This window comes from Chiloscyllium punctatum, chromosome 39 (assembly GCF_047496795.1).
Source record: "Chiloscyllium punctatum isolate Juve2018m chromosome 39, sChiPun1.3, whole genome shotgun sequence".
NCBI lineage: Eukaryota > Metazoa > Chordata > Chondrichthyes > Orectolobiformes > Hemiscylliidae > Chiloscyllium > Chiloscyllium punctatum.
Genome location: NC_092777.1, coordinates 6,430,620 through 6,455,416, shown reverse-complemented (window position 1 = coordinate 6,455,416; position 24,797 = coordinate 6,430,620). Strand labels below are relative to the sequence as shown.

Below are 24,797 nucleotides of genomic sequence, written 5' to 3'. Positions count from 1 at the left end.
CAATCCTGTGCTTGGTTCAGTTCATTGTTGTGGCCCTCCTCTCCAGCGACTTCACAGATGCCTAGATTCCCTTTCCTGATGAAACCCCGATGGTGATTCCCAGTCCCTGGAGCCTTCTGCCCCTTTTGGACTATCTGTCCAATCTCCCACCCTCACCTTCTGACAATCCCCTGGCTCTGGGTATATTTCCCCTTTTGCTGACACCTCCAATCTGTTCTTTTGAAAAAAAAGAGGAAGGATTGTGGAAGAAAATTTGACCAGAATTGACACAAAAATGTGTGGAAGCCATTCTTGTCACAAAGAATCTTTGCAGTAAACGTAGTCTGCAAATTGCTGTTTGTGCCCTGGCTGAGGAATCTTGTTTTGATAACATGACCTTGCAGCTGCAGGCTGACCACTGCTCCTTTGGTCCCTTAGACACAGCTCTGCTTCACAGATTATGTATTGTTCTTTAAGCCCTTATCAGTTGTCTTTGCCTAGCTGAACCTGCAATATAAGATGACATTCACTTTTGTAGACATTAAGAAATTTATGTCTGGATAATGTATGTGGATCTTACAACTACTACTAAATAAACAAACTACTTGAAACAAATTCATTGGCAAGATTGGTTTGCGGCTCGAACAGCGCAGAATAGAATTGCTGCGACGCAGACTTTGTTCTTTTCCATTCTGCACTAACAGTTTACAGAATCTTCTTGCCTTCCCTAGATTCAAACACCCATTAACGAAGAATCAATCTTTTAGGGGACCTGTTTTTTTGTCAGTCCCTTCACTGAATTCACATTCATGAAACCAGGAGAGGCACTGCGAAACCTACAAGTTCCACGGAGATAGGTAAGCAGGAGCTGGTAGAACACAGCAAGTCAGGCAGCATCAGGAGGTGGAGAAATCAACGTTTCAGGACACTGCAGTTTTGTTTTTGTCTCTAACTTAGATTCCAGCATCTGCGGTTATTGTGTCACTCGCCAAGTGCCGAACAGACCCAGCTGATAGACAGCAGCTCCAGGCTCAATACAAGGAACGTGGGTGTGACCACACAAACGGGCGGTCAGCTGCTTCTCCAACCAATCGAGGGGAAGGAGGGGTGGGGTTATTTGGCGACCTAGCCATTCCGGCAGGAGCTTCTGCGCAGGCGCAGCGGTATCGGTCTGAGGGCGAGTGAGGGAGGCAGTTGGTTGAGATCGAAGAGCGGGAAGGAAATGGAGGCAGTATAATATGGGAGGTTTCATAGGAATCAAGTATAGGCCGCCGGACCCGAACTAGAATTTTCCGGTCCTGCCTTCGCAGCAAACAGGAAAGCGGCCGTGGGCTTCAGCCCTGGCACAGCCACCATTTTTATTGGGAGCAATGTTGTGCTGGATGTGTCCGTGCTCGCCATCTTTATAGGGGGCAGGGTGCGTGCGCGCGTGCGCGCCCCTCATTTGTGTGGGGCCAACAGGGAGGAGTGAACCGGCGAATTCTTTACCTTTCCTGGATTATTCTCCTTCACTGGTAATGAAGGATTCTTTCTTGTAAAATGATCTCCTAGGACATTGAATGTGAAGGATTTGCAGACAGGAAATTCAAACCAAACAGCGCGTCAAGATCTGACAGTCACTTGATTCATTAGCATCTGACTTACATCATTGGCTTATTTGGACGGAAAAAAAAGGTTTGTCTGTTGTGTCGCTGTAAAAAAGAAATCATCCCAATATATTTTTTTCCCAAAACACTAAATGTGCATCCTTTTAATCTTCGTGTTACCATCTATTAGAAACAGATTTTTCTTTGTCTACATTCCCTAACCTTGATTTGGAGATGCTGGTGTTGGACTGGAGTGTACAAAGTTAAAAATCACACAACACCAGGTTATAGTCCAACAGGATTTAAACCTGTTGGACTATAACCTGGTGTTGTGTGATTTTTAACTTCCCTAACCTCGTTGATATCTTGTAATCTGTATCAGATATCCCCTAAACTCCTTTTCTTCAAGCAGAACCATGCCAGTTTGCCAAACCAACCTTGGAATTGTTCCCCTTTTCCAGAAACAACTCTGGTAAATATCCTCTTGTGAACCCTCACATCCTTCCTGAAGTGTGGTGACTGGAACTGGACGCAATATTTGGGTTGTGTCCTAATTAGAGCTTTACCTTTTCCCTGAGTTTGTCTCATTACTTCTATTTCTGAATCTCACAATCCCATAAAATTTGCGCATTGCTCTCTCAGTATGACCTGGCACCCTTAAAGATTTGTGCACATTAGCCCCCAAGTATCTCTGACCTTGCATGCTCTTTCAATCTGTGCCATTTGGTATATATTCACTCTCCCCTATTGTGCCTTTCAAAAATGCATCACATCTGTGTATTCCAAATAAGAGTCATATTCAATCAAATCTGTTTCTCTCTCCACAGATTCTAGATTAGATTAGATTACTTACAGTGTGGAAACAGGCCCTTCGGCCCAACAAGTCCACACCGCCCCGCCGAAGCGTAACCCACCCATACCCCTACATCTACATTTACCCCTTACCTAACACTATGGGCAATTTAGCATGGCCAATTCACCTGGCTTGCACATCTTTGGACTGTGGGAGGAAACCGGAGCACCCGGAGGAAACCCACGCAGACACGGGGAGAACGTGCAAACTCCACACAGTGAGTCGCCTGAGGCGGGAATTAAACCCGGGTCTCAGGCGCTGTGAGGCAGCAGTGCTAACCACTGTGCCACCATGCCGCCCACAAACTCCAATGAGATTTTTTTCAAGCACTTACTGTTTTAATTTCATGTGAGGAATATATTTCTGGAATTTAAAAGATTGAGAGGCGATTTGATCAATGTTTTCATGATATTAATTGAAACTGGTAGGATCAACAGAGAGAAACTATTTCCATTGTTTGGGGAAGGCCATGGTCTGAAAATAGGAGCCGAGCATTTAAGAAGCAAAAGAGGAAACAATTTGTCTATGTTAAGTCAGTACAAGTTTGAAACTCTATTCATGAAATGGGAGTTCATGTGGGGCCAGTGTTAAGTTTAAATTTAACATTGATAGATTTTTTCAACAGAAAGGGTAAAGAGGCAAGTGTCACACATCAGCTCTGGTGGGAGAGGTTCAAGTAGCTAACTGGCTAACTCCCACAATCTTAGAAACTTACAAGATGGAAAGAAGAATTCAACCCTTTATGTTGTGCTGTCTTTCTTTTTTAACTGTATACATTCCTCAATCTTAAATACCTGTCAACTCTTTTTCAAAATTATTTATAGATTGTTTTCTGCACCTTTTTCTGGTCAAATGTTCCGGATCCTTACAACTCTCTGTTGCTAAAGAAGTTGGTGAGCTCCACATTGAATCTGGAAGTTTATAAACTGAAAGGTGAGCTGCTGTTCCTTGAGCTCCCATTCACTCAAACAGTTTAGGAGCCTGAGGATAGAGAGGTCAGAGTTGGACTGGAGCAGAGAATTAAAATGACAAGTGACTGAATCTCAGGATTCTCAATCTGAGCCATGGTTTTTCAATTAAATGATCATCCAATCTGTGATTGCTGCTCACAATATAGAGCAATCCACTTTGTGACCATTGAAATGACTGCACGAAATACAAATAAATCATTTCAGTTTCAACTTTCCAAATCTTGAGAACAACCTGAAAAAGCATATATTATATATAGAATAAATGCTAACAACGCAAGATAAATTACCAGGATATGCAATTCTTCCCCGATTGTAGATTTTTTTAAAATAGCAGAAATAAACTGCAACCATTAGAGTCAGCGCAATTTATTCCTGGATGTCATTTACAGCAAAATCCAATTTCAATCCTCAATGATAAATTTGTTGCTATCCACTAAGGTTGGATGTTTGAATAAATACTTTTGAGCACACTTGAACTGTGATTAGTCTTTCTCCAGTGTGCTGTGACTTGGCTGTAACACATGCACAACGTTGGAGAAACTCAGCAGATCTACCAGAATCTATGGCGACAAAAACAACTATTCCTGCTTCTAAAGAAATGTCATATCAGACTCTATCCTGAATCCCAGGAATAGCTGTTTCTCCATCCACAGATAGAGTCAGATGCTGCCAGACCTGTTGAGTTTCTTCAGCATTCGGTTTGTTTCAGATTTACAGCATCCACAGTATTTTGGCATTTGTCCTGTGTCTTGGATATGATAGGTTCTCCAGGCACTAGCTGCTCTTGTCTTTCTATGTAGGAAGGTTTAGGCGGTCCTGACCAATATTTGATTGAGTTACAGTTGGGAAAATCTGTCATCTTTTCTCCTCATCTCTTGCTCTCACTTTCTCTCCATGGTGGTCCAAGTCCGGTACAATTCCAGACTGGATGGTAGCATGATGGACATGAATGAACTAGTTGAGTTTTTATGATAATCCAGCTGTTTTCAAGGTTATTTTCCCTTTGTTAAATTTGTTTTACAGGGAATTGAATAGGGAAGATTTTCATGTTAGAAGTTCAGACTGAAGCGCCCAATACATCAGGACCGGAATGTCATTGGATTTAGATTATGGAAAGCAAGAGCACTGTTCACAGTGAGGAGAAAACATACACATGTTCTGTGTGTGGTCGAAGATTCATCCGATCATCTGGCCTGTCAAGACACAAAGTCTCTCACAGTGAGGCAAAACTATGGAAATGTCAGGACTGTGGGAAGGGATTCAGTTACCCATCTGAGCTGGAAGCTCATCGACGCAGTCACACTGGGGAGAGACCATTTATCTGCTCTAAATGTGGGAAGGGATTCATTCAGTCATCTCACCTGCTTACACATCAACGGGTTCACACTGATGAGAGACCTTTTAAATGCTCTGACTGTGGGAAACATTATAAAAGTTTCAAGGAATTGATGTCCCATCAAGGCATTCATACTGACAAGAAATCATTCAGGTGTTCTCACTGTGGAACTGGGTTCAGACGATCATCTCAGCTCACTGTACACCAGCGCATTCACACTGGAGAGAGGCCATTCACCTGCTCTGAGTGTGGGAAACAATTCATTCAGGTATCCAACCTGCAGAGTCACCAGCGAGTTCACACTGGGGAGAGACCGTTCATCTGCTCAGTCTGTGGGAAGGGATTCATTAATTCATCTAATCTGTTGATACATCAGCACGTTCACACTGGGGAGAGACCGTTCACTTGCTCCACCTGTGGGAAGGGATTCATTCGATCATCGCACCTATTGAGGCACCAGCGAGTTCACAAATAATGACATCGATGGGGTTTTATTGTAAATCACATTTGGGACTAAATCATAGTAATAGAAGCAGGAGTAGGCCATTTGGCCCATCGGGCCTGCTCTGCCATTCATGAGGATCATGGTTGATCTATATATTGTCTCAGCTCCTCCTACCTGCATTATCCCCAAACCCTTAATTCTCCTACCATGCAAAAACCCATCGAACTGTGTCTTGATCTATTTGATGAAGCTGCCTCTACTGCTTCCTTGGGCATAGAGTTCCATAGATTCACTACTCTCTGGGAAAAGCAGTTCCTTTTCATCTCCGTCCTAAATCTACTCCCCCCTAATCTTGAGGCCATGCCGCCTTAGTCCTAGTCTCACCCATCAGTGGAAACAACTTGTCTGCTTCTATCTTTATCCCTTTTATAATTTTGTATGTTTCTAAAGATCCCCTTCTCATTCTCCTAAATTCTAGTGAGTATAGTCCAGATGGCTCAACCTGTCCTCATAGCGTGACCCCCTCACCTCACGGATCAACCTTGTTAACCTCCTTTGCATCATCTCTAAAGCCAGTATATCCTTCCTCAAGTAAGAAGACCAGAAGTACATACAATACTCCAGGTGCAGCCTCAGCAACACCTTGTAGAATTGCAGCAGAATCTCTCTGCATGTAAATGCAATCCCTCCAGCAATGAAAGCCAATATACCATTTGCTTTCCTGATTACCTGTTGCACCTGCAAATCAATTTTTAGCGATTCATGTACGAGTACTAAGTCCCTCTGCATAACAGCATTTAGATAATACTGTGACCTACTATTTTTACTTCCAAAGTGGATAACCTCACATTTGCCAGCACTGTACTTCATCTGCCAGACCCTTGCTACTCACTTAACTTACCTAAATATCTCTGCAGACCCTCCACATCCTCTGCACAGTTTGTGTTTCCACTAAATTTAGTGTTAACAGCAAACTTGGATATGTTTCACTCAATTTCCTCTTCAAAATCATTTATGCATAGCATGAACAGTTGTGGGCCCAACACTGACCCCTGCAGTACCCCACTCACCACTGTTGTGCAACCAGGAAACACCAATTTATCCCAACCCTCCACTTTCTATTGGTTAACTAATCCCCTATCCATGCTAGTACATTCCCTGCAACTCTATGCATTCTTATGGGTTAACCTTTTATGCGGCACCTTATCGAATGCCTTCTGGAAATCCAAGTATACAACATCCACATGTTCCCCTCCATCCACGATGCTTGTTACATCCTCAAAGAACTCTAGTAAGTTTGTGAAACATGACCTTCACTTCCTGAATCCATGTTGTGTTTCCCTTTCCATCCAGATGTCTCACTATTTCCTCTTTAATGATAGCCTCCAGCATTTCCCAACTACATACGTTAGACTAAACTGGCCTATAGTCACTTGCCTTTTGCCCACATCCTTTTTTAAATACTGACGTGACATTCATTGTCTTCCAGTCTCACAGGATCTGCCTGGAGTCCTGAGAATTTTGGTAAATTACCACTAGCGCATCAACTATAATCATCACCATTTCTTTCAGCAACCTGGGATACATTCCATCAGGACCTAGCGACTTATCCACCTTTCGACCCTCAAGTTTGCTCAACACTTCCCCTTTAGAGATAACAATTAATTGAGGTTGTCACCTCCCATCGTATTCTTAACATCATTCTTTGGCATGTTTGACACATTTGCCACTGTGAAGACTCAAGCCTTTGGCTGTTACAGCATTACCCAGTATTGATTCCCCTTTGTCATCTTGCAAGGGTCCTATGTTCAGTTGAGCCACCTTTTTCTGTTTTATACATTTATAAAAACTTTTCCAAACTGTTTTTATATTCTGTGCTGGTTTGCATTCATAATCTATCTTTCTTTATTGCTTGCTTTGTGGTTCTTTGTTGCTTTTTAAAGTTTTTCCAATCTTCCTGTTTCCCATCTCTCTTCACTACTTTGTAAACCTGAGCTTTTAATTGGATGCCTTTCTTTATTTCCTTGGTTATCCAAGGCTGGCTGTTCCTACCCTTGCTATCCTTGTTTTTGACCAGAATATACTTTCATTGAACACTGTGAAAAATCTCTGAAAGTCTTCCACTGTTCCTCAACTGTTCCAACATATAACTTGTGTTCCCAGTCTAATTTAGCCAACTCCTCCCTCATTCCATTTTAGTCTCCATTGTTTAAGCATAACAATTTGGATGATAGGGTGTAGATTTGCTCACTGAGCTGTAGGTTTGATATCCAGACGTTTCATTACCTGGCTAGGTAACATCATCAGTGGCGACCTCCAAATGAAGCAAAGCTGTTGTCTCCAGCTATCTATTTATATGTTTGTCCTGGATGGGGTTCCTGGGGTTTATGGTGATGTCATTTCCTGTTCATTTTCAGAGGGGCTGATAGATGGTATCAAAAATACAGTCCGCAGATTCCTCAAGAACAAACCACAACAAGCAGACCAAACACAGCCAGAAACCCTAACCACCTTACCATACATCAAAGAAGTTTCAGAAATGACAGCCCTCGGAATCCTAGTATAACACAAACCCACCAACACACTCAAACAAAAACTAACAAACTTAAAAGACCTAGTACAACCCATGGATAAAACCAACGTCATCTACAAAATTCCATGCAAGGACTGCCACAAGCACTACGTAGGACAAACAGAAAGAAAGTTAGCCACCAGGATACACGAACACCAGCTAGCCACAAAAAGACATGATCCTCTCTCTCTCGTAGCCCTACACACTGAGGGAAAAAAAACCACCATTTCGACTGGAACTGCACATCTATCCTGGGACAGGCTAAGCAAAGACATGCCAGAGAATTCCTAGAGGTCTGGCATTCCAACCACAACGCCATAAACAAACACATAGATCTAGATACCATCTATCAACCCCTCAGAAAATGAACAGGAAATGACGTCACCACAAACCCTAGGAACCACATCCAGGCCAAAAATATATATAGAAAGCAGGAGACAACAGCTTTGCTTCACTCGGAGGTTGCCACTGATGATGTTACTGAGCCAGGTAATGAAATGTCTGGATATCAAACCTATAGCTCAGCAAGCAAATCTCCACCCTAAACCTCAACCTGAGCTACAAACCTTGCATTTCGATGATACTATTTCACTCTCCATTTGTATCAAAATTTAATCACTGTAATCACTGTTTCTGAAATGATCCTTAACTATGAGATCATTAATTTTACCTGTCTCATTACACAGGACCATAGAGTCATAGAGGTATACAGCATGAAAACAGACCCTTTGGTCCAATCCGTCCATGCCAACCGGATATCTCAACCCAATCTAGTCCCACCCGGCCTATATTCCCTCCAAACCCTTCCTATTCATATACCCATCCAAATGCCTCTTAAATGTTGCAATTGTACCAGCCTCCACCACTTCCTCTGGCAGCTCATTCCATACCCGTACCACCCTCTGTGTGAAAAGGTTGCCCCTTAGATCTCTTTTATATCTTTCCCCTCTCACTCTAAACCTATGCCCTCTATTTCTGGACTCCCAACCCCAGGGAAAAGACTTTGCCTATTTACCCTATCCATGCCCCTAATAATTTTATAAACCTCTATAAGGTCACCCCTCAGCCTCCGACTCTCCAGGGAAAACAGCCCCAGCCTGTTCAGCCTCTCCCTATAGCTCAAATCCTCCAACCCTCCAATCCTTGTAAATCTTATCAGAACCCTTTCAAGTTTCACAACATCTTTCTGATAGGAAGGAGACCACAATTGCACACAATATTCCAACAGTGGCCTAACCAATGTCCTGTACAGCCACAGCATGACCTCCCAACTCCTGTACTCAATACTGTAAACAATAAAGGAGAGCATACCAAACATCTTTTTCACTATCCTATCTTCCTGCGACTCCACTTTCAAGGAGCTATGAACCTGCACTCCAAGGTCTCTTTGTTCAGCAACACTCCCATTAAGTGTATAAATTCTGCTAAGATTTGGTTTCCCAAAATGCAGCACTTCGCATTTATCTGAATTAAACTCCATCTGCCACTTCTCAGCCCATTGGCCCATCTGGTCCAGATCCTTTTGTAATCTGAGGTAACCCTCTTCGCTGTCCACTACACCTCCAATTTTGGTATCATCTGCAAACTTACTAACTGTACCTCTTATGCTCGCATCCAAATCATTTATATAAATGACAAAAAGTAGAGGACCCAGCACTGACCCTTGTGGCACTCCACTGGTCACAGACCTCCAGTCTGAAAAACAACCCTCCACCATCATCCTCTGACTTCTCTACCTTTGAGCCAGTTCTGTATCCAAATGGCTAGTTCTCCCTGTATTCCATGAGATCTAAACTTGCTGATCAGTCTCCCATGGGGAACCTTGTCGAATGCTTTACTGAAGTCCATATAGATCACACCTACAACCAGCTGTGAGATTGCACGCTCCCTTGTATGTTTGGTAACATGCTGTTCAAGAACGTTATCATGGATGAGTTCGATGAAGTCCTCTTCAAGACTGTCATTCCATTCTTACAGGTGTCAGAATATTCATTGTTGCCTGTTTCTGCTGAAATTAATAAAGAGCAGACAGTTAGAGGAAGACTTTAGTGAAAGAAATTAGCATTAAATAAGGTATCAAGTCTGTTTGAAATCTTTATTGGTTTCATTCTTAGGGGTCTCTCGCTCCCTAGCCTCCATCATCCACAGCTACAACAACAAATATATAGCAAGGAAATAAGCTCTTTGATCCAACTTGTACATGCCGACTAAGTTTCCCAAACCAAACTAATCCCTTTTGCCTGCATTTGATCATATCCATCTAAATCTTTTCTATTCATGTACCTGTCCAAATGTTTTTTAAATAACGTAACTAATCCTGCATTTACCACTTCCACTGGCAGTTCATTCCACATTTGAACCAGCCTCTGCATGAAGACTTTGCCACTCTAGTGCCTTTTAAATCTTTCTTCTCTATTAAAATTCTGAAGTCGCCTACTATTGGAAAATTAACTTTGTTACTCACTTTACGTCTGCAGCTCATGATTTCTCAAAAATCATGAATTACATAAAGCTCTATAAGGTAACACTTCAATTCCTACACAACAGTGAAAAAAGTGCCAGCTTGTGCAGCCTCTCTGTATAACTCAAACACACCTGTCCCTGTAACATCATTCTAAATGTTTTTTGTATCCTTTCCAATTTAATAATACCATTCCAAGTCAGAGTGACCAGAACTGTGCATAGTACTCCAAAAGTGGCCTCACCAACATCCTGTAGAACCGCAACATGACATCCCAACTCCTATACGCAATGGTTTGAGCAATGAAGGCAAGTGTGCCAAACACCTTCCAAACCACCCTTGTGGTGCTGATGCAACTTTTAATGAACTACATACATGAACTCCTAGATCTCTCTGTTCAACAAGGGTCCTCCCATTAACTGTATAAATCCTGTCCTCGTTAGTGTTACAAAAATGGAACACCTTGTTTTTGCCTAAATTAAACTCTACTGCTACTCCTTGGCCCAATTGATCAAGATTGCTTTGTAATCTCAATTTGGAGACACTGGTATTGGACTGGGGTGTACAGAATTAAAAGTCACACAATGCCAGGTTATATCTAACAGATTTACTTGGAAGCACTAGCTTTTGGAGCGCTGCTCTTTCATCAGCTTTTCCACAACCTGTTGGACTATAATCAGGTGTTATGTGATTTGTAATCTTAGATAGCCTTCCTCACTCTATTATACCACCAGTTTTGGTGTCATCTGCAAACTTACTAACCTAGAAACATTTCCTATATTCTGTGAAATCATAGAATCCCAACAGTGTGAAAACCGGTCCTTCAGCCCAACAAGTCCACACCAACCCACTGAAGAGTAACCCACCCAGAATAACTCCCCTACCCAAATATTCTATATTTACTCCTGACTAATGCATCCAATCAACACATCCCTGAGCACCATGGGCAATTTAGCATGGCCATTCACCTAACCTGCACATCTTTGGATTGTGGGAGGAAACCAGAACACCTGGAGAAAACCCACGCAGACACAGGAAGAATGTACAAACTCGACACAGACAGTTGCCCGAGGCTGGAATCCCACCCAGGTCCATAGTGCTGTGAGTCAGCAGTGCTAACCTAAATCTCCTGCAAATCATTCGTATAAATTACAAACAACAGTGGACCCAGCATGGAGGCCTGTGGAACACCCTGCTCACAGGTCTCCAGTCTGAAAAACAGTCTGCTACTATCACCTTCTGTATCTTACTGCCAGTGTAATTTTGTATCCAATTGGCAAGCTTTTCTTGAAACTACCTTTACTAAGCAGTCTACCATGTGAACCCTTGTAAGTCTGTGTAGGCAGTGTTGAATATGAGAAGCTCATGAAGCTCCTTTGTCACCAAGATTGAAATAATCTGATTAGCTGCCTTTGCTGTTTCTCTTTCTCTTGCCCACCAGGCCATACTCTGAAATTCCTTCTTTCCTAAGCCCTAAGCTCTCATCTTTCTCCAGTATCTCTTCTGTTTCCAGTCATGTGTCAACTATTCACAATTAACTGCTGACCATCTAAATTTCTCATGCCAGATTTGTGCCTGCCACACAGTGTATTTAAATTCTCATATTCAGCAAAAGAACCGTGCGTTGACTCTTATAGACAATATTATTTGTTTATTGAACATAACTAATATTAGAACAATAAAGTATACTATGAAAAAGAAGAAATTAAATCATATCCTGTCCTGCTAGAGCTTGGCCAGGCTCCACATGATGATGTCTTCTTCTTCTTGCGATGGTCTTAGAGGTGTCTTCTCTTTCGGTGGTTATTCTCAAGTTACTATTCTCCAGTTACTGCTCCTACTGCTACTGAGGGTGATTTTGCAGTGATTCCTTTACTCCAGTTTTCATGGCCTTTTGGGAGGGTCTTGACTATCTTCCAATGGATCGATCAGGTTCAATCACCCATGTGTTGGCACGCTGATGGCAGGGTGGTCCTTAAGTATCCATTCCTGGCAGTGCTGAGTGCATGTAGCCTCCTCCAAATCAGGGTGTGAGGCGCCTCCGAATCTGATACACACCTTGATGTTTCTGATTGTCCCAAAGATGACATTCCATTGTCCCATTCAAAGCCAAATTCAGGTGTGTATTATAGGGTCTGCAGCTACCAGTTTGCTTGCAAATTCTCTGTGGGGAGCTGCAGCCTGTCTGGATTCTGCAGCCTGTTGGTTGACACAATCACTTTAGTTAAGGCTAGCTTCATTTCCCAGCATGCTTTAGTCCTTGTCCACTTTATCAAATTCATCATAAATTTATCACTGAGCGATCTGTCCAGCCACAGTGGCTAAAGTAGAAGCTGTCTTTGCAAAAACATAGTAATGAAGACGTAGAAATCTGAAATAAAAAACTAAAAATGATGGAGAAACACAACAGGTTTGGGCAGCATTGTGGGGAAAGAATCAATGTTATCATTTTGAGTTCAATATGACTGTTCTGAAGAGTCTTATTGGACTTGGTTCTCTTTTCTCAGACCTGCTGATTTTTTCCAGTATTTTATCTCTATTAACTGATATCCTTAAAGTTATGATTAGTTTAAGAACTAATCTCTTCATTTTCTCACTGTCATCACCCATCCTAAACAAATCCTGATTCAAGTCTTTACAAATTACCATCATCTCCCTAAACTCCCTTTCCTCTCCAAAGTCCTCAAGGATCTCTTATGTAACGTAAGATGTGAGATTTATACATATCAAAATGTCATTTATTTTTGAGTTTTGACTTTTGAATTTGAATATAGTTTTGTCATCTGAAATATTTCATTTATTTATCTGAGCCATTGTGATTTCTTTTAAAACAGGTTGTAAAAGAAAGTCTAAAATAAAACAAAGATCCTCAAATATTTGAGATCTGAAACTAAAACAGAAATTGCTGGTGAAACTCAGTAGATTTGGCAGCATTTACGTGGAGAAGGTGAAGTTAACAATTCAAGTCTGTTGACTCTTCAGAAGAGTTTCCCATGCTAGCCAAAATAGAAGCTATCTTTGCAAGAGTGACATACTGCAGGTAGTGCAGGTAGTGACCTGCAATTTCTGTTTTTGTGAAAGACTTTGGAGAATATTGTTTTTGCTTACAAGCAAACAAACTAAAAAGGGGTACATTCAGTTTGGGAAGTCTAGAAAGTCCATGGTTTATTTTTCCTTTTGATTAGGGAAAACACCCATTTCTTGTGGTTTTTGTTTAATTTCAGTTAGCTGCAGGGTTTTTGTCTGAAGATGGAGGTGTAAATCTGTTGCTCTTGAGAAAGGAAGAAGATAGTTTAGAATTGTTCAAATTTAGAATTGTAGTGAATGCAATTTTGTTAAAGTTCTAGACCAGATATTTTTAGTTCAAACTTTGAAGATGTTTTTTGAAACTAGGAAAATTTGGGCTTGTGTGGAGTTTAAGTTCAAGAACCTTTAAATGTGTGTTATAAGTAAATAATTTGGTTTATTTTATTTTATCTTCATTTCTTTTGCACAGTCTGTTTTATTGTTACACAAAATCCACACTGATTGTGTTACATTTCAGTGGACCAGCTTGTTAAAACCAAGAAAATCAAAATATGATGCGTCAAGCCAGATTTCAATCTGCAGTATGACTTATTTGGTAATCATGATGAAGAGGTGCTGGTGTTGGACTGGAGTGGACAAAGTAAAAAAAAAATTGCACAACACCAGTTACTTCCAAATAAATCTGTTGGATTAGAAGCTGATGTTGTACGATTTTTCTTTGTTTTATTTGGTAGTAACATAAGGTGGGATCTATTTCTCGTCTGCATGCTGCTACTCAGTGACTGAATTCGAAAGCATTTGAACATTGACAATGCCCAGTTCTGCCTCACTACCATCCTTCTGCATTCCTTCATTATTACGAAATTATCAAACTGCCTATCCCACATTCAGTACTGGATGAATGAAAATTTCCTACAAATAAAATATGAGAAGACCAAATCTATTATTTTATGTTGCAACTATAAATTATGTTCTCTCGCTATTGAGTCCATCCCTCCCCCACTGTAGGGATTCTATGATTCTGACAGTCTGAGGCTGAATCAAACTTCACACAATCTTAGGGTCATATTTGACCCCAATGTTATGTTCCACACCATCCTCAATAGCAAATGTTGTAATCTCCAGAACTCACCTGCCTCAAACAGTGCCACACTTTATTTGCTGCTGAAACCCTCAGGCTTGATGATTCTGATACATTCCTCTCTCACTCACTCCACCTCCACCTGGAAACATGGGACCATCCATAACTCTGCTGCTCAAGTGCTTTCTCATCAAGTCTTATTTACCTAGCATCCCATCTCACCAGCTTATATTGCTTCCTCTTTAAACAATGCCTCAATTTTAAAATTTGCATTATTGTTTCAAATTAATCAGTGGCCTGGTCTTTCCTTGTCTCTGTATCTGCCTGTCGAGCAACCTCAGACACCTGCACTCCTCTTATTCTGACCTGTTCAGTCTCCTTGATTTAAATTTCTCCACAGTTGGTAGCTTTGAAACTTGCTCTGTTAATAGAGGGGTCAATAACCAAAACCATATTTTGACAATAGGAGGCAAGAGGATTGAAATCACCCTTGAAATCACTGGCTGAAAGGGTAGCAGAGGTAAGAAGCAAAAACTAAAGAGAAAGATGAAGGAGTTGAGGTTCAGTTAGCTGACAACTTGTTTGATGTAATGAAACAATTCCTGGTGAAGGGCTTATGTCCAAAACGTTGACTCTCCTGCTCCTCAGATGCTGCCTGAGCTGCTGTGCTTTTCCAGCGCTACACTTTTTGACTCTGATGTCCAGCATCTACAGTCCTCACTCTCTCCATGTTTGATGTAATGGTACAGAAGAAACCTGAACCGGTAGAGGGTCAGACAGAGGTGTTTAATCCTGAAAGGCTAATGGACTTACAACAGAAAGATGAGGCAATAAAAGATGCAAATTATGAAGCATACCCAGAAAAGGAATCAATGTATTCCCATGGGTTATTATCTTAAGGATAGAATCTGAAGATGAAAATGGGACCACAGCAGGTTAGTACAGAGGAGAAATGGGCGGAAGTGCTTCAGATATTGTTGCTTGTGGCGTACAGGCAGGAAGTATTATGGGTAGCACATGAATTGCCAGTAGGAGGTCACTGAGGTGTGAGAAAGGCCCAGGCTAAGGTACAAAATCAGTTTATTGGCCTGGGCTGCATAAGGATGTGGTTGAATTTTGGTGTACCTGTAAAATATGCCAGAGAATAGAAAAGCCACAAGAAAAACATTTGTTAGTTACTGTCCCAACATAAGGTATGGATCTTGATGTTCCTCAAAATACATTAAATAATGAGGAAGTCCTTAAAGAATGAGATAGGATAGTGAGCTGTCTGTCTCAGGAGCAAAGACCTGAGTTGAAAGGTTTGAACAAAGAAATGACAGTGTAGAAACAGGCCCTTTGGCCCTCCAAGCCTGCGCTGTATCTAAACCTGTCTCCTATTTTCTAAGGATCTGTATCCCTCTGTTCCCTGTCCATTTATGTATCTGCCTAGATACATCTTAAATGATGCTATCGTGCCCGGCTCTACCACCTCCGCTGGTAACGCATTCCAGGCACCCTTTGTGTAAAGAACTTTCCACGCATCTCTCCCTTAAACCTTTCCCCTCTCACTTTGAACTCGTGACCCCTAGTAATTGAGTCCCCTACTCTGGTGAAAAAGCTTCTTGCTATCCACCCTGTCTATATCTCTCAATGAGGTCCCCTGTCAACCTCTGACTTTCTAATGAAAATCATAGCTAGCACTCTCCATACCAGGCAACATTGTGGTGAACCTCCTTTGCCCCCTTTCCAAAGCATCCACATCTTTTTGGTAATGTGGCAACCAGGGGAAAGTTAGGACTGCAGATGCTGGCGATCAGAGTTGAGAGTATGGTGCTGGAAAAGCACAGCCGGTCAGGCAGCATCCGAGGAGCAGGAGAATCGACGTTTCGGGCTTAAGCCTTTCTTCAGGAATCATGTGGCAACCAGAACTATTTGCAATATTCCAACTGTGACCAAACCAAAGTCCTATACAACTGTAACGTGACCTGCCAATCCTTGAACTCAATACCCTGCCCGATGAAGGAAAGCATGTCGTATGCCTTCTTGACCACTCTATTGACCTGTGTTGCCACCTCAGGGTACAGTGGACCTGAACATCCAGATCTCTCTGTACATCTGTTTTCCCCAGGGCTTTTCCATTTACTGTATAGTTTGCTCTTGAATTGAATCTTCCAAAATGTATCAACTTGCATCTGCCACTTCTCTGCCCAATTCTCCAATGTATGTATTCTGCTGCGTTCTCTGACAGTCCCCTTCACTATCCCCTTCACTATCCATCAATCTTAGTGTCATCTGCTAACTTGCTGATCAGACCACCCATACCTTCCTCAAGATCATTTATGTATATCACAAACAACAGTGGTCCCAGCACGGATCCATGTGGAACATCACTGGTCACAGTTGTCCATTTTGAGAGACTCCCTTCCACTATTACTCCCTGTCTTCTGCTGCCCAGCCAGTTCTCTATCGAGTTAGGACACCCTGGACCCCTGGTAACTTCATTTTCTCCAAAAGCCTACCGTGTGTAACCTTATCAAACACCTTCCTGAAGTTTGTTGCAGCAGTATGAGGACATAGGCAGGAATAGACTGGGGAGGACCAAAACTATTGTGCATGAAGTAGGGAATGCAATTCTGGTAAAAAATAACACCCCTACAAGCTTAATCCTCTCAAAAACCACACAGTTCCAGGAGGAGGTAGATGCGATGCTCAACAAGACATCATTGAACCAAGTCAGAGTGAGTAGACATGACTCAATGATAGTGTGGACTATTGGAAGGTCAATATCATAACAAAATATCCAGTACCAAGGTTGAAGGACTGCATAAGGAAAGTTGGACAACCCATTTACATCACAAAGTTGAACTTGCATGTGGTTATTGGCAGGTACCTTTATCAGAGAAAGTGAAAGAAGTTTCTGCATTTGTAACCCCAAATGGACTATATCAATTCAAAGTGATGCTATTTGGAATGAAGAATGCACCAACCACATTCCAAAGACACATGAACAGAGTTGTGGCTGGATTAACAAATTATGAAGTTTATCAAGATGATGTACTGGTCTTTAGCTATTCATGGAAACAGCACATGGTGTAGTTGGCACAGCTCTGAACAATTGCAAAAAGCAAAATTGGTTGATAAACTTACAGAATTTGTGAAGGCAGAAGTGATGCTTTTGGGACAGTACATCGGATATGAAACGATGACCTCAAGGAAGCAAGGTCATCGAGGAATTTCCACAACCATCCTTGAAGAAAGAGGTGCTTCGATTGGTTACCAAAGAAGAACATGAAATTACGGTGGACAGAACAATGCCAGGAGGCATTTGAGAATTTAAAAGCTGTATTAAACATCGCACCAGTTTTTAGCTACACCAAATCTTTCTGAAACCCTTCAAAGTTGCAATTGATGCTAATGGTGTAGGGGTTGGAGCTGTATTGATGCAGAAAGATTATGACGGAAGTGAACAGCCAATTGGTTAGTTTTCAAAGAAATTCAATATTCACCAAAGAAAATGCTCCACTATTGAAAAAGAATTATTGAGTTTGGTATTGGCCTTCCAACATTTTAATGTTGATGTGACGAGCAATGTGTCGGAGACAGTTGTGTAGGTGGACCACAGCCCTCTCACTTTTTGGAAAGATTTAAAGACTAGTTCATTGGAGTCTTATGTTACAGACTGTCAATTTACAAATTGTACATGCTTTGGGTCATAAAAATATAATTGCAGATATGTTATTGTGGATTTAAAAGAAAAGTTATAGATAAGGCTGGACTGTATTGATTCCAATGTTATATATCTGTGCAGAATTAATATGAAAGGCATAACTTACATTAATGACATGTATTTAATAGTAAGAATTGGAGGAAAAAAATGAAGCCATCTTTTCATTATGATGGCTCATTTTTTCTTAAGGGGGGAGGTGTTACAAAGTCGAAAGAGTGTATATTCACTTTAAGGTAGAAAGTGTTTTCTTAATTTTTAAAGTAACTTTGAAGTGCAGCCACAGCAGCAGCTAAGAGGTGGACTGTTCCAAAATGTAGCAACTGGCTGCGAAATGGGTACCTTGAGCTTTGATTGCTGTTTTGACAACAATTCAAATTTAATCAATTATTTTAAATTATGCCCAATTGAGTTTGAATTTATTGTATTGACACCATCAAATCAATGACAAGGTATGATTTTGGAGGGGAATAAAAATGTGGGCATTTTGAAAATTGGTCAGAGTAGCTGTCACGAACAACAGAGAAACTGCCATAGAGCTGGAGAGCTAACTATCTATCTAACATCTCAAAGAAATAAGAAGGCCCTTTTCATCAGAAGGTACCTTTTCCTGTAAAATCAGGAAAAAGTAAGAAGGCGACCCAGGGAGATAGGCAGATGGAAGATTGAAGAGCGCGGAGAAGACAGTGTGGATTTGAGATTAAATTAATGTAATGTTTAATAATTGTGTTATTTGAGCAAGATTTTTGTAGAATTATGGCCAGATAGTAATTAGTTAAGAAAGAGGGGGCTTGGATTTGTGAATAGTTATTGTCTAACATTCTGTTAGGAAAATAAGTTGTTTTTTTCTTTAAATAGTAGAAATTAGAAGTTGTCTTTCATTCCCTCACACTTTTAACAGATTACAAGGTGAGGTGAGCTTTTCTGGGTGTTTGGCTTTAATTAAAAGAGGGTTTCAGCCTTCACGTCATAACACTACAGTGTAGCAACAAGAACTGCACTCAGTACTCCAGCTGTCACCTAATTAGCATTACATACAACTTCATCATAACTTTCTTGTTCTAGTATTTAATGGCTTGATACATAAATGCATGTATCCCTTCTAGGCCACCTTATCAATCTGTCCTGTTTCTGTGGAAATGCACACCGAGGTACCTTAGATACCCTGTATTTGCTAAGGCCCTACCATTCAAACTGTACTTCACCCTGCCGTGTTAGTTCTCCCAAGATGCACTACTTCACACTTTTCCGTATTAAGTGTTATTTGCCACTGTTTAGCTCATCTGACCAGCCAGCCTATATCTTCTGTAGTCTATCGCTTTCCTCCTCGTTACTTACTGCTTTTTATGTCAGCTGCAAACTTACTGATCAATCCTCCTACATTCATATTTAGATTGTTCATGTTCACAATGTTTGGTGGGGGGAGTGGCATGGTGGCTCAGTGACTTGCACTGCTGCCTCACAGCACTGGGGATCTGCATTCAATTCGAGCCTTGAATGACTATATAGAGTTTGCACATTCTCCCTGTGTCTGTGTGGGTTTCCTGCAGGTGTTCTGGTTTCCTCCCACAGTCCAAGGGTTCGCAGATTAGGTGGATTAGCCATGCTAAATTGCCCTGTAGAATCCAAGGCTGTGCAGGCTGGGTGGATGTTTCCATGGTAAAATGCAGATTTACAGGACAGGATGGGTGGGGCTAGGTCTGGATGGGATGTTCTTTGGAAGGTTGGTGCAAAAATAGACTCAAAGACCTCCTTCTGCACAGTAGGTATTCAACAAGATACACCACCGGGCATAAGGTTCCAGTCACAAAAGCACACTTCATGCATCACAGTCAACTTTATATTTCCCTGGTTACATGCTCTTATTATTTTGACCAGTCTCTAATGCAAGGCTTTATGGACAGCCTTTCTGAAGTCCATGTAGACTATATCCTCAGGATGAAGGACCAGCACTCCGTAAGCTAGTGCTTCCAAATAAACCTATTGGACTATAACCTGGTGTTGTGTGATTTTTAACTTTGTACATCCTCAGCAGTCACCTTGTCCATACGTATAGTCATCTCATCAAAAAAGCTCAAACCTGTCCAACCTAACCTATCTTTGCTACAGCCATGCTGAATATCTTTAATTAGTCTGTTCCATGAATGCTTCCCTATCACTGATATTAGACTCACAGGCCTGTAGGTTTCTGGTTTATGCTTTTTACTAATGGTACCATATTCGCTCTCATTGAGTCATCTGCTGCCCCTCCTCTGGCAATGGAGATTAGAAAATTAATGTCAGAGCCTCCGGAATCTCCTTCCACACCTCCCCTAGCAGTCTAGGTACCTCTTATCTGGATCTGGAAACTTGGCCAATTTTGTCCCAGTAAGACTGCGCTACCTCCTCCATCTGAACTGTAATTTGTTCCAGTATGTTACAGTCCACTTTCCTGAATTTGATAAATTATTCTTATCCATCATGAATATGGATGTAAACGACTCATTTAAAGCCTTTGCCTATGTCTAGGCTCCATCCTCAGATTGTTGCTGAGGTTCCTAACAAACCTCAATCTATTCCTGTTGTCTTTTTGTCTCTTAATAGGCTTATACGTTGCCTTTGAATTTACCCACCAGGGTAAATGTCCTTTGTTAGCTTTTCTAACTTTTTTGAGAGTGGAGAGAGGGTAATTGTTCTCCCTCAGAAACAGATTGAGAACCACTGTACAGAGTCTTAAGTTTATAAAAAGGCAAACGCGAGGTGAGAAAAGCTTTTCACTCAACTAATTCTTATGGAATGCCAGTATGATGGAGGCAGTTTGAATGGAAGCATTCAAGAGTCAGAGAGTCATAGAGCATGGAAACAGACCCTTCAGTCCAACTCGTCCATGCCGACCAGATATCCGAAATTAATCTAGTCCCACTTGCCAGCATTTGGTCCATATTCCTCTAAACCTTATTTAACTGAAAGCAACCTACAGAGGTAAAGTGGGAAAAGGCGCAATATTGACACTAAATTCAAAGACTCGGAGGAATGGTGCAGCCAAGCGACCACCTTCTATACTTCTACACTTCTGTAATTCAGTAACTAGCGACCTGATGGTAAGAACTTGAACAGTTGCTGGGGCGTACAGAACCGTACAAATTATGTCCTCCATAAATTGTGGTGGGGGATTTCTTTGGGAACAGTAACCACAATTCTGTAAGTTTTAGAATACTCGTAGATAAAGAAGAGAGTGTTCCTAAGGGAAGAGTACTAAACTGGACCAAGGCCAATTATATTACAATTAGGCAGGAGCTGGGAAATGTGGATTGGACACAGCTATTTGAAGGGAAGTGCACATTTGAGATGTGGGAGGCTTTCAAAGATAGTGCAGGATAGGCATGTCCCGTTGAAGGCAAAGGATAGGGAGGGCAAGATTCGGGAACCATAGATGACAGGAGAAATTGTACGACTAGCTAAGAGGAAAAGGGAAGCGTACATAAGGTCCAGGCAGCTAAGAACAGAATGAGCCCTGGAAGAATATTGGAAGAGTAGGACAAGTCTTAAATGAGGAATCAAGTGGGCTAAAAGGGGTCATGAAATAGCTTTAGCAAGCAGAAGTAAGGAGAATCCCAAAGCATTTTATTCTTATATAAGAAGCAACCAGGTAACTAGAGAAAGGATTGGTCCACAAGAGGATAACAAAGGAAGGCTGTGTGTCGAACCTGAGAGAATGGGTGGGATTCTGAATGATTACTTTGCATCAGCGTTCACTGAGGAGAGGAATAAGATGAATCTTGAGATTAGAGGTAAAAGTTTGATTCGTCTGGATCACATTGACGTAAGTAGGAAAGATATGTTGGGTAGGCTAGAGGTTATTAAGGAGGACAAATCCCCAGGACTGGATGGGATCTATCCCAGGTTGCTGAGGGAGGCGAGAGAGGAAATAGCTGAGGCCCTGACAGATATCTTTGTGGCATCCTTAAATACAGGTGAGGTGCCGGAGGACTGGAGGGTTGCTCATTTTGTCCCTCTGTACAAGAACGGTAGTAGGGATATTCTGGGTAACTACAGACCAGTGAGCCTGACATCGGTGGTGGGAAAGTTGCTGGAGAAGGTACTGAGGGATAGGATCTATTTATATTTAGAAAAGAATGGGCAACATGGTTTTGTGTGGGGGAGATCTGCCTTACCAACTTAATAGCATTCTTTGAGGAAGTGACCAAGTTGATAGATGAAGGGCTGTAGATGTCATATAAATGGACTTTAGTAAGGTGTTTGATAAGGTTCCCCATGGTAGACTAATGGAGAAAGTGAGGTCATATGGTGTGTAGGGTGTTCTAGCTAGGTGGACAAAGAATTGGTTAAGCAACAGGAGACAGAGAGTAGTAGTTGAAGGGAGTTTCTCAAAATGGAGAAAGGTGACCAGTGGTGTTCCACAGGGATCAGTGTTGGGGCCACTGTTGTTTGTAATATACATAAATGATCTGGAATGTTGGTATGATCAGCAAGTTTGCAGATCACACGAAGGTTGATGGAGTAGCAAAAAGCATAAGGGACTGTCAGAGAATACAGGAGGATATAGATAGACTGGAGAGTTGGGCGGAAAAGTGGCAGATGGTTTTCAATCCAGACAAATGTGAGGTGATGCATTTAGGTAAGACTCATTCTAGAGCGAATTATACAATGAACAGAAGACCCTTGGGAAAAGTTGATGGGCAGACAGATTTGGGAGTGCAGGTCCATTGTACCCTGAAGGTGGATAGAGTGGTCAAGAAGGCATTTGGTATGCTTACCTTCATTGGACGGGGTATTGAGTATAAGAGCTGGCAAGTCATGTTAACATTGTACAAGACATTGGTTCAGCCGCATTTAGAACACTGTGTACAGTTCTGGTCGCCACATTACCCAAAGGATGTGGATGCTTTGGAGAGGGAGCAGTGAAGGTTTACGAGGATGTTGCCTGGTGCTAGCTATGAAAAAAGGTTGAATAGGTTAGGTTTATTTTCATTAGAAAAAAGGAGGTTGAGGGTTATAAACCTGATTGAGGTTTATAAAATCATGAAGAGTATAGACGGGGTGGATAGAGACAAGTTTTTTCCCAGGGTGAAGGATTCAGGTGGGCGGCACAGTGGTTAGCACCGCTGCCTCACAGCGCCAGAGACCCCGGTTCAATTCCCGCCTCAGGCGACTGACTGTGTGGAGTTTGCACATTCTCCCCGTGTCCGCGTAGGTTTTCCTCCGGGTGCTCCGGTTTCCTCCCACAGTCCAAAAATGTGCAGGTTAGGTGAATTGACCATGCTAAATTGCCCGTAGTGTTAGGTGCAGGGGTAAAATGTAGGGGAACGGGTCTGGGTGGGTTGCGTGTCAGTGTGGACTTGTTGGGCCGAAGGGCCTGTTTCCACACTGTAAGTAATCTAATCTAATAATGAGAGGTCACGCTTTCAAGGTGAGCGGTGGAAAGTTTAAGGGGTAACCAGTTTAGGGTGGCAAGTACTTCACACAGAGGGTGGTGGGTGTTTGGAACACGTTGCCAGAGAGGTGGTAGAGGCAGGCACAGTAGATTCATTTAAGATGCCTCTGGATAAATGCATTAGTAGGTGCTGAGTAGAGGGATACAGATACTTAGGAATTGACTGACAGATTTAGACAATAGATTTGGATCAACTCAGGCTTGGAGGGCCGAAGGGACTGTTCCTGGGCTGTAAATTTTCTTTGTTCTTTGTATTATTCAGCACCTGTTGCTGAATGTTTTCTTGCAGCCTGATGCATTCCTCATTCCATAAATATATTGAATATTTCCAGTTTTTTTTATTGCTTCATTTCAGATTCTGCCTCTGACAAGTTTTGCCTTCAAGTTTGTTTGATTTTGATTTTATTGTCAGGTGTATTTTACAGGAAGAATTCAATAAAATACAGCAAACAGCTTTCATTTGTCACCACGATAAGGCTCCGTTTGAATAATTTAAGAATAAGCCATAAAGTTATATAGTTTGAAAACAGTCCATCAGTCCTGAGCCAGCTTATCAGCACGAGTGCTGCATGCACTACCATTGTTTTGTTGCCAACTACACCATACCCAACCAACATCAAAGTCATCAATTCTCAGGTTCCACTTTTGCCACTGAGCTAACATGACTCTGCCACTGCCTCACCAAATGCCTGTGCCAGACCAACCAGTCTTATCTCTCTTGCTGGGTCCATCATATCAATGCTGTCGAACCCCCCTTCTGCCATTGCTTCACCATTGGCAGCACCAGACCCAACCAAAAGTGAAATTGCTGATCCTCAGGCACCATTGTTTGCCATTGGGCCGACATCGCCTCTGCTAATGTAACAATTCCTGTGCTTGCTCTGGGAAAGGAAGTAGGAGCTCATTCAGACTGCACTGGGCCCACTCTCTTCCGTACTGGATCCATATCCTGGGCCTACTTGCCGAGGTCTGCACGCTGGGCCTGGCTTGAGGTTCCTGGGTTCACCCAAGCTCCTGCTAATACCATCCAAGCTCAGGACAAGGTCTATGAGGGAAAGAAAAGTGGTCGGAGCAGGTGAGCTCTGGCACAGGAGCCCTACTCCACTGTTATTTTGGACCAGATATTTAATGGAATCAAATCTGGAAATGCAAGCATTTTAAATCAGTGTGGACCTTGGATGAGAAGGTCAGTCTATTCTGTAGGAAAAGGTAGTGAAGTGTTTTGTAACTCAAAGCCTTTGACCAGGGGTGGAGTCATAGAGTTACACAGCACGAAAACAGATCCTTCAGTCCAACACGTCCATGCCAACCATGTATTCTAAATTAATTTGGTCCCATTAGCCAGC

General features: G+C 41.9%; 1 protein-coding gene across 1 annotated transcript in view; it reads left to right on the top strand.

The window, feature by feature from the left end:
* Nucleotides 1-1,127: 1,127 nt before the first annotated feature.
* The window catches only part of LOC140463785 (uncharacterized), a 69,831-nt gene continuing 46,161 nt past the window's right edge, over nucleotides 1,128-24,797 (top strand). Inside the window, exons 1-2 of the mRNA XM_072558094.1 lie at nucleotides 1,128-1,653; nucleotides 4,413-5,196. Coding sequence (XP_072414195.1) covers nucleotides 4,499-5,196 — 698 coding nt within the window. The 5' untranslated portion in view covers nucleotides 1,128-1,653; nucleotides 4,413-4,498. The remainder of the gene's footprint in view (nucleotides 1,654-4,412; nucleotides 5,197-24,797) is intronic.